This window comes from Drosophila nasuta, chromosome 3 (assembly GCF_023558535.2).
Source record: "Drosophila nasuta strain 15112-1781.00 chromosome 3, ASM2355853v1, whole genome shotgun sequence".
NCBI lineage: Eukaryota > Metazoa > Arthropoda > Insecta > Diptera > Drosophilidae > Drosophila > Drosophila nasuta.
Window position 1 is genome coordinate 48,140,326 of NC_083457.1, and position 10,712 is coordinate 48,151,037.

At 30.2% G+C, this 10,712-nt stretch overlaps 1 protein-coding gene across 1 annotated transcript; it reads left to right on the plus strand.

The window, feature by feature from the left end:
• The first annotated feature begins 288 nt into the window (after nucleotides 1-288).
• LOC132788273 (uncharacterized) lies at nucleotides 289-1,618 on the plus strand. Its single transcript, XM_060795606.1, has 3 exons — nucleotides 289-300; nucleotides 1,092-1,409; nucleotides 1,463-1,618. The coding sequence occupies exons 1-3, from the start codon at nucleotides 289-291 to the stop codon at nucleotides 1,616-1,618; spliced, it is 486 nt and encodes a 161-aa protein (XP_060651589.1).
• Nucleotides 1,619-10,712: the final 9,094 nt, after the last annotated feature.

The window sequence follows — 10,712 nt, forward strand, 5'->3', positions numbered from 1 at the left end:
CGGCACTAAAAGTATTTAGTAAAGCTATCTTAATAGATAGGTAACATTTAACAAACATTTATTATTATTATTATTTTTTTATTATAAAATTACACTAATCAAAGCTTCGTTTCAATAAATAACAAGTAAGAAAGTTAGATACCCGCTACCCATTTTTATTAAGGGCAAAATATTGCGGTATTATTTTCAAAATATACCGAAAATACTAAAAAATACTAAAAATATACCGAATGGTATGTTTGGTATATTGATACAGCACACCATTCAAAATATACCATAGACGGCGCAATGTACCAGATAGTAAGTAGGCGTTTTTGCCCATACAAAAGTATTTCTTTAACAACTTCAACAATTTTCATCTGATCGCAACCAAATTTTCAGAAATCATAAATACTGTAGTAATTATACTATATTCCATTTTTTTGATTTGCGGGGGCGGAAGTGGGCGTGGCAAAAATTTGAAACAAACTTGATCTGCGTGCAAGCATAACAAATGCTGTCGAAAAAAAATTATAGCTCTATTTCTTATAGTCTCTGAGATCTAGGTGTTCATACGGACAGACGGACATGGCTATATCGTCTCGGCTGTTGACGCTGATCAAGAATATATATACTTTATAGGGTCGGAGATGCCTTCTTCTACCTGTTACATACATTTCCTGCCGGCACAAAGTTATAATACCCTTCTACCCTATGGGTAGCGGGTATAATAATTGTAATAATTGCGTTGGTTATGTTCTACAGTTTACTTCTATTATTTGAATTCTCTGTTTATTTGAGATCATCAATATATGTTACATAGATTAAAAATAAAGATTAAAGCGTTTATAGGTTCTTGACAATTAGTTTTGGTTAATTTCAATTTTTTGGTTAAATTGGGCGATAAAATGAATAATATTTATAGGCTTATATTATTTTGGTTAAAATGAATATTATTCATTGCTTTCAATATAAGGTTTCAGTACGCCAACATGCAAATGACGTTTATATTGTGTGGAATTTTACTCATTTGGATAACTTACAAAATAACTTACAATGTAAGTTTAAATTCCAATAGAAATTTGTATTATTAAAAACAATTCTTCTTGTAGGAATCTGTTGTATTTAAATTTACAAATGCAGTTTGTGAGTCCCGAAATAAATCGTGGATTATCGTAAATAATTGCCGACTACGTGCAATTAATCGCAATAGAACAGTTCTTAATATAAATATCACAGCTTTACATCCAGTTACAAATATATTTGCTGAATTTCAAGTGTTCAAAAGAGAAAATGGTTACAAACCGTGGCTAGTGAAGACATCTTGGGATCTATGTCGATTTCTCAAGAAAGCGTATAATCCATTTGCTATTCTCTTCTTTCGCATGTTTAAGGAATTCACAAATATTAATCATACGTGTCCCTATGAGGTAAGCTTTTTATTTTGGTATGCAAATTTATGACCACAGTCGATTTATTTCAGGGCGATCTGGTAGTTGAAGGGTTTCATTTAAGACCTGAGCTATTGGGCGTAGTTTTACCAACTGGAGATTATCGAGCTGCAACAACTTGGTTCATTGATAACAAAAAACAGTTTATTGTCAACGGCTATGCTGCATTTACAGAAGATTTATTTTAACTGTGTGCCAACTAGTTTAGTAAAGTAATCTTAACGTTTATAGAAAATATAGTAAAACTATATTTATGTTAATATAACAAAACATTTAATTTTTTTAATTATTACAATTATAAAATTCAACTTATTTAATTTATGTACGCATTCAATATGATTCAGTACATATTCATTGAATACCATAAGTAATTTGACATCATTATATCATGACATCAACTTTAGCACATAATAATATATAAATTTTTGATTTAATATACATAGTAAGACTTGAAAATTTAAAAAAAAAATTGTGAATAAAATTTTGTAAACTAGCTAATTGCGTTTGTTATGCTCGAGAGTACATTTTTATTATTTTATTTTCCTGTCTATACAGTTATTAAAAATCAATTTAAAAACAGATTTTACAGATTCTTGGGTTAATTTCAATTTTGTAGTGAAATTGAGCGATGAAATTAATAATAGTTATAGGCTCGTAAAAAAAATAGTATAACATAACAAAAAATTATTCATTGCTTTAAGTACGCCAACATGCAAATGAGGTTTCTTGTGTGTGGAATTTTACTCATTTGGATAACTCATAAAATAACTCACAATGTAAGTTTAACTGCCAATGCTTTTTTTTAGCGTTTCAATAAATGCTTTTTTCTTGCAGGAATCTGTCGTTTTCAAATTCACAAATGCAGTTTGTGAGTCCCGAAATAAATCGTGGATTATCGTCAATAATTGCCGATTGCGAGCAATCAATCGTAATAGAACGGTTCTAAATTTAAATATCACAGTTTTACATCCAATTTCGAATTCATTTGCTGAATTTCAAGTGTTCAAAAGAGAAAATGGGTACAAACCGTGGCTAATGAAGACATCATGGGATGCATGTCGATTTGCCAAAAAAGCATATAATCCGTTTGCTATTATGTTCTATCGTATGTTCAAGGACTTTACCAATATTAATCATACGTGCCCCTATGTGGTAAGTTTTATTTTTTAGCTTGTACACATTTATTGTAAGACATTTTGTTCCTTTCAGGGTGATTTAATAGTTGAAGGGCTTTATCTGCGACCTGAGTTATTGGGTCTAGTCTTACCAACTGGAGATTATCTAGTGGCAACGACTTGGTTCGTTGATAACAAAAAACAGTTTATTGTCAACGCCTATGCTGCATTTACAGAAGATTTATTATAACTGAGTGCCAACTAGTTCAATAAAGTAATCTTGACGTTTATAGAAAATATAGTATTTTTTTTATTACAATTATAAAATTCAACTCATTTGATTTATGTACGCATTCGATATGTTTCAGTAGATATTAATTGAATACCATAAGTAGTTTGACATCAATACATCATGACATCAACTTTAACCCTTTCGGGACTACTGGGACAATACGTCCCAAAATTTTTCATTGCATACTTGGACAATACGCACTAGCACTTGCGAAATATCCCAAACACAGTTTTAAGTGTCTATTTCATAATGTAAACAAAAAAGTAACGGTGAATATCTTCGGATTGGTATTATATGTCCCAGGATAAAAGGACGAATTCAGGATTTCCAAGTATGCAGTACATAATTATTTTTAGTCATCTTTCAGAATCTGAAAAAGGATTTTCTCTAACTATCTTGGTATTCGAAATAAAACCCCGTCCCGAAAGAGTTAACACATAACAGATATATAAATTTTTGATTTAATATAGAAAGACTTGAAAATTTAAAAAAAAAATTGTGAATAAAATTTTGTAAGCTACGCAGGCTCAAAATATTTCTGGATTCGGCATTACAATACGAATGATAGTTTGATTATTAGCCAATTGCGTTTGTTATGCTCGAGAGTACATTTTTATTATTTTGTTTTCCTGTCTATACAGTGATTAAAAATAAATTTAAAAACAGATTTAACAGATTCATGGGTTAATTTCAATTTTGTAGTGCAATTGAGCGATGAAATAGGCTCGTAAAAAAAAGTATAACATAACAAAAAATTATTCATTGCTTTAAGTACGCCAACATGCAAATGAGGTTTATTGTGTGTGGAATTTCACTCATTTGGATAACTCACAAACTAACTCACAATGTAAGTTTAGCTTTTTTTTTTAGTTTTTTATTCATCTTAGAATAAATGATCTTAAATTTGATATCAAACCAAGAATTCTTTAATATCTGGTTACCGGGTATCGAACTGTTGAATTCCCCTAATTGTTCTACCATTGAGTACTGAAATATTTCAAAATATTCAAAGGAATGATAATAAATATTAACTGTTCTGTCATGTTATGTTAAAGAATTATTAAATAATTACATATTTGCATTTTAAATCATATAGTGAAATGAAGCGATAACTCGTGGTTTAAATCGTGCAAGAAAGTTACCATCAAATGTTGGCAGCAATAGACTTTTCACTTTTTCAATATATTAAATTATATATAAAATCTTGACTTCTAGTGTTCATTTCTGATTAATATTTATTAAAAACAGATTCGATTTTTTTCTAAACTAAATCTGGATTTTTATATAAAACTTATACCAAAAATATCTTGTATATAGAATTTCTATAAAATTTTTAGGCATAAAAAAATTAAAAACACACTTGAGCAGGATAGCGTCTAATATGAACATGTCTTTTAAAATTTTCGGAATCGGGTGCTCAGACGGACGAATGTTGTCGGAATAACATAAATACACCAGGTTGCTGATGCTGATAAAGAACTTATATACTTTATAGATTCGCACACTTCTTGTTTTGACTTAAAAGCATAATTCGACTTTGATACTCATATTAAACCCCTTTTAACTTATTTTTTTAAGTGTAGGGTTTAATAAATATTATTCATCTATTTCAATATAAAGTTGGAGTTCAACAACATGCAACGAAGACTTATTGTGCTGGGAATTATACTTATTTGGATAACTCACAAAATAAGTTATAATGTAAGTTTATTTTACATACTTTCTATATTATAATGAAAGTTTCTACACAATTTGTTCCTTCCAGGAATCAGTCGTATTTAAATTCACAAATGCAATTTGTGAGTCTTATAATAAATCGAGGATTATCGTCAATAATTGCCGACTGCGTGCAATCAATCGGAATAGAACGGTTCTTAATTTAAATTTAACAACATTTCATCCAGTTACAAATGCATTTGTTGAATTTCAATTGTTCAAAAAAGAAAATGGTTACAAGCCTTGGCTTGTAAAAACATCATGGGATTCATGCCGATATCACAAGAAAGCATATAATCCGTTTGCTATTATCTTCTATCGGATGTTCAAGGAATTTTCCAATATTAATCATACGTGTCCCTATGTGGTAAGATTTACTTTTTAGCTTGTACACATTTATTTTAAAACATTTTGTTCCTTTCAGGGTGATATAATAGTTGAAGGGCTTTATCTGCGACCTGAGTTATTGGGTCTAGTCTTACCAACTGGAGATTATCTAGTGGCAACGACTTGGTTCATTGATCACAAAAAGCATTTAATTGTAAACATCTATGCTACATTCACAGAAGATTTATTATAACTTATTGGCAGCCGAAAATGTATGTAACACTTCTTTAGCTCAATAAAGCATATCTGTATATATTATTGTTCAGTCATATCTATCATTTAGTATATCTGTCCTTAAGAACTTGTGCTGAATATCTTAAATTTGATGTATGTAAATATCCTCTCAACAAATATGGAAAAGTCGCAAAGATAGAATACTCATATGTAGTACAAATCAAGCATTTTTTTTTACTTATTCCCTTTTTTTTGACTAATCGAGACAAATAGATTAAATGTAAAGATTAAAACGTAGTTGGATTTATTATATATTAATATCATTAGCTGATCATTAGCAGTCGTTTCTTTTCAGGGCGATCAAATTGTTGAAGGATTTTATCTACGACCTGAATTATTGGGTCTCGTTTTACCAACTGGGGATTATCTAATAACAACATCGTGGATTATTGATAACAACAAACAGTTCATTGTTAGCGCATATGCTGCTTTTACAGAAAATTTAACTTATAGTCAATTTAATGTAAAGACCAAAAGTATATTTATAACCATGTCAATCTGGCTCTATGTCAGATTTATGTATCAGAAACTTGTTATGACTATTCCTTCGCTTAGCCCTCAGATCAAAAATATTTAAGGATTCTGGAATATTAATGAAAAGGAGATGAACTAAAGTATTTGATGAACTTTAGTATGGACATAAGTAATAATATTATTAAATATTTCCTGACATTCAACAAACTATTCTACTAAGGCACATTTGTAATATAACATAATAACTATACGGATTTTACTGGAATTTTCATTTAATTATTGGCTGTATTATTGATTTTTCTGATACCATATCAAGAAGAAAGCCCAGAGCTACTAAGCTCAGAGCTCCCAAGTGTGAGTAGAAAGAGATGCATAAAAATAAAACTTAAATTCGTTTAAAATATTTTGAAATATATTTTTTAAGGGTGATTAAATTCTAAGTGGGTTTTATCAGCGACCTGAGTTAATGGGCCTTATTTTTCCAAAGGGTAATTACATATTCACATTGGGTTGGATAATATAATAGCTTAAAAAAAAGAGATTTATACAAATATGTATTTTGCATCTGTGGAAGATTTTTAACATTTGGTTTTTTTTATTGGATTCAACATAAAGTTCAAGTACGTCAACATGCAAAGGTGGTTTATTTTGTGTGGAGTTTTACTTATTTGTATAAGTTATAATGTAAGTTTAACTTTCAAAATAAATTTAGTATAATATCACTTTCATGGATTGGATCTTCTAGGAGTCTGTCGTTTTCAAATTTACAAATTTAGAATGCGAGTCATTAAACAAATCGTTTATTGTCATAAATCAATGTCGGCTGCGTGCAATTAATCGAAATAAGACCGTACTTAACTTAAAAATGTCAGCATTACATCCAATTGCAAATTGTTTGGTTGAATTTCAAATGTTCAAAAGAGAAAATGGTTACAAACCGTGGCTAGTTAAGACATCTTGGGATGCATGTCAATTTACCAGGAAAGCATATAATCCGTTTGCTATTATCTTCGCTAAGTTGTTCAAGGAATTCTCAAATCTTAATCATACGTGTCCCTATGTGGTAAGTTTTTTACTAAGTAAGCCTTCATTATGAAAAAATGTTTCTTTCAGGGTGATATAATAATTGAAGGCTTTTACCTTCGACCTGAAATATTGGGCCTAGTTTTACCAACTGGGAATTATCTAGCGAAAACATCTTGGATCATTGACCAAAAGAAACTGCTTATAATTAACGGATATTTCCAATTTACAGAAAATTTAATATAAATATTTTGTAAAAAAAAGAGGCATCTCCAACTACATAAAGCATAAATGTATGTGTTTAACTTTGATAATAAAATATATAATATATTTGATTCGAGTATTGGGGTGCGATCAGAAAAAAGAAATGTAATATGTCAAAAACCAAGGGGGGCTTAAGTTGACAATCTGGTATGTATTGTTTTCCGTATTGTATGTCGAGTATACTCTTATGGACCGACTACTCGAAATGTTAAATTTAAACCTGTTATTTGTGCATTTAAATATAATATTTTTAGATGTCAAGATGCAAAGGAGTCTTTTTGCGTTTGCAATTTTGTTCATTTGGATAACACACAAGATGAGTTATAATGTAAGTTTATTTGTGACTAAGTGAATTTTAACTTTAACCAGTTTCAGAATACTTTGGAATTAAAATTTACAAATGCAGTTTGTGAGTTCTAAAACAAATCATGGCTTATTCTAAATGAATGTCGATTACGGGCTATTACCCACAATAACAGTGTATTGAATTTAAATATAACAATACATCATTCATGTAATAATATTTTGGGTGATTTCAGCTGTTCAAGAGAGCTAATTGCTATTAGCCCTGGCTACATAATATGACTGTGGATGTTTATCGATTTAACAAAATGTCATATTAGATAATCCATGGACTATTTTATTCTATAAACAATTCAATATTCTAATGGAATAGATTTTTATAAACGTTGTTCAATTTTATATTTATTGTTTGGGTTGTGCGTTGAAATACCTCTAAATTAGAAGTTGATGTAATTTTACAGTGTTAGACAGTAATGGTTTTTAATTGCAGCAAATATATTTTAAAGTAATTTTTTGAAATGATGTAAAAGTACCAAACGAAAATGCTTAATATTTCATTCCACATTATATTGTTTAGTCTACCGAGTATTTGAGCGTTAAAACAAATATATGCCATTGGTTTCAATAAAAGATTCAAGTTCGCCAACATGCAAAGGAGGTTTATTCTGTGTGGAATTTTACTTATTTGGATGAGTTTCAATGTAAGTTTAACGTCCTAAAAAAATTTAGTATAATAACACTTTCATGAATTTTTTCTTGCAGGAATCTGTCGTTTTCAAATTTACAAATGCAGTTTGTGAGTCCTTAAACAAATCACATGTTGTCATTAATCAATGTCGACTGCGAGCAATTAATCGGAATAAAACGGTCTTTAACTTAAATATGACAGCATTACAACCAATAACAAATTGTTGGCTTAGATTTCAAGTGTTCAAAAGAGAAAATGGTTACAAGCCATGGCTAATGAAGACATCTTGGGATGCATGTCGATTTATGAAAAAAGCATATAATCCGTTTGCAATTATTATTTATCGCCAGTTCAAAGATTTCTCAAACTTTAATCATTCGTGCCCCTATGTGGTAAGTTTTTATACGCGCTATCCATTGGGTAGAAGGGTGTTATAACTTTGTGCCTCCAAGAAATGTGTGTAACAGGCAGAAAGAGTCATCTCCGATTTCATAAAGAATGTAAATTCCTGATCAGCGTCAACAGCCGAGACGATATAGCCGTCTGTCCGTATGTAAGCCTGGATCACAGGGACTATAAGAGATAGAGGTGTAATATTTGAATATTTTTATACCCGCTACCCATAGGGTAGAAAGGTATTATAACTTTGTGCCGGCAGGAAATGTATTTAACAGATAGAAGGAGGCATCTCCGACCCTATAAAGTATATATTCTTGATCAGCGTCAACAGCCGAGACGATCTAGCCATGTCCGTCTGGCCGTCTGTGTGTCTGTCCGTCCGTCCGTATGAAACACTGCTGTTTTTTCAACAGCATTTGTTATGTTTGCACGGAGATCAAGTTTGTTTAAAAATTTTGAAACGCCCACTTCCGCCCCCGCAAATCCAAAAAATCGAATGACAAGCGTAATTTTAAAGCTAGAGTTGAGAATTTTGGTATATATTGTTATAATTACTATAGTAGTTATGATTTCTGAAAATTTAGTTGCGTTCAGATAAAAATTGTGGAATTTATTGAAGAAATACTTTTGTATGGGGAAAAACGCCTACTTACTATCTGGTATATTGTGCCGTCTATGGTATATTTTTAATGGTGTACTTTATCGATATAACAAACATACCATTTGGTATATTTTTAGTGTTTTTAGTATTTTCGGTATATTTTGAAAATAATTCCGCAATATTTTGCTATTATTAAAAATGGGTAGCGGGTATCTCACAGTCGAGCACACTCGACTGTAACTTTCTTACTTGTTTTTATTTTGCCACTCCTACGTCCATCCCCGTAAATCGACGAAATTGAATTACAATAGTAAATTGAAAGTTTTTGGTATATTAAATAATAATTACAGTATTTAAGATTCTTGAAAATGTGAAATTTGTAAGAAATAATTTTGTGTGCCAAAAAACGTATATTGCAATCGGGTCTTAGTTGTTTTAGCTGACAATCTGATATGTTCTGTAATCCATATACTGAAAATGTAGTTCTATATCGATATACCAAATATAGCCTTCGGTATATTTAAGTATTTTTGCGGTATAGTTTTGGTATACTATGGTATGGTATGGTATGATTTATTAAAAATAGGTATTGGGTATCTCTCAAACTTATGTTTTCCTTTCCTTTCCAGGGTGATCTAATACTTGAAGGCTTTTACCTTCGGCCTGAATTATTGGGCCTCGTTTTACCAACTGGGGATTGTCTAGCTACAATAACTTGGTTTATTGATAAAAAGAAAATGCTTATGACTAACACATATTTTAAATTTACAGAAGATTTGTTATAACTAATTTGTTACAGAGGAAGTGATCTTCAACTCAATAATTTATATACGAGAATAACATAATAATAATAATATCATCAAATTATATTGTAAAATTCACCAATTATGGTTTTTCAGGGTTAGCTATCTCGTCTGCCTTTTCCAAATGGTGATTATTTGTTGGAATTGATTTAATAGTCCCGATCGAAAAAATTGATTAATTGCAATGTCAAAACTGGATACTGTTGGAGTTTTTAAATTTATTAGAAATACAGTTGGATTGGTCTCTCTTATGTCAAACAGATTAAAGATTATTGTTCAATAATTGTACGAGTTGATGGTTGCTTGCAAATTATATTGTCAAATGGATCATCTAGGACAGTTTTAAAATAAATATTGGTCAATGCTTAAATACTATTTTGAGTGATGTTCAGCTTTTCAAGAGAGCTAATGGCTGCAAGCCCTGGCTTTTTAATATGATTGTAGATGATTGTCGATTTCACATAAAGTCATATAATCCATGGGCTATTTTATTTTACAGACAATTTATGAAATTATTCAATCTTAATATTCACATCTTCATATATATTTCGAAGTATATCGTTTTCAGGGTGATGAAATACTATGTGGATTTTACCTGCGACCTGAGATAATGGGTCTCATTTTCCCAACTGGTGATTACTTATTGACTTTGGTTTGGATATTGGATACCCAAAAACAGCTTAACACAAATGTGTATTTTGTATCTGTAGAAGATTTGTAAAATTGGGACTTTAAGTTCATTCAAATGTATTCAAAGAATAAGTTCTTCAAGAAGTTGTTCGTTGTTTTGTAAACGTCTTAGCCAATAATATTATGGAACATATTTTTATAAACGTTGCTAAATTTTATATTTATTATTTGGGTTGTGCGTTAAAAGTTCAGTCAGTCCGAATAAATTTTTTAAAATACCTCTAAATTAGAGTGTTAGACAGTAGTGTTAAGTGATTTTTAATTATAGCAAATATAAATATAGCAAAGTAATT

Bases quoted from the DNA above. Each gene is read 5' to 3' on its own strand.
- LOC132788273 (XM_060795606.1), top strand. The intron at 1,410-1,462 runs GTAAGCTTTTTA...GATTTATTTCAG, and splicing joins ATCATACGTGTCCCTATGAG to GGCGATCTGGTAGTTGAAGG.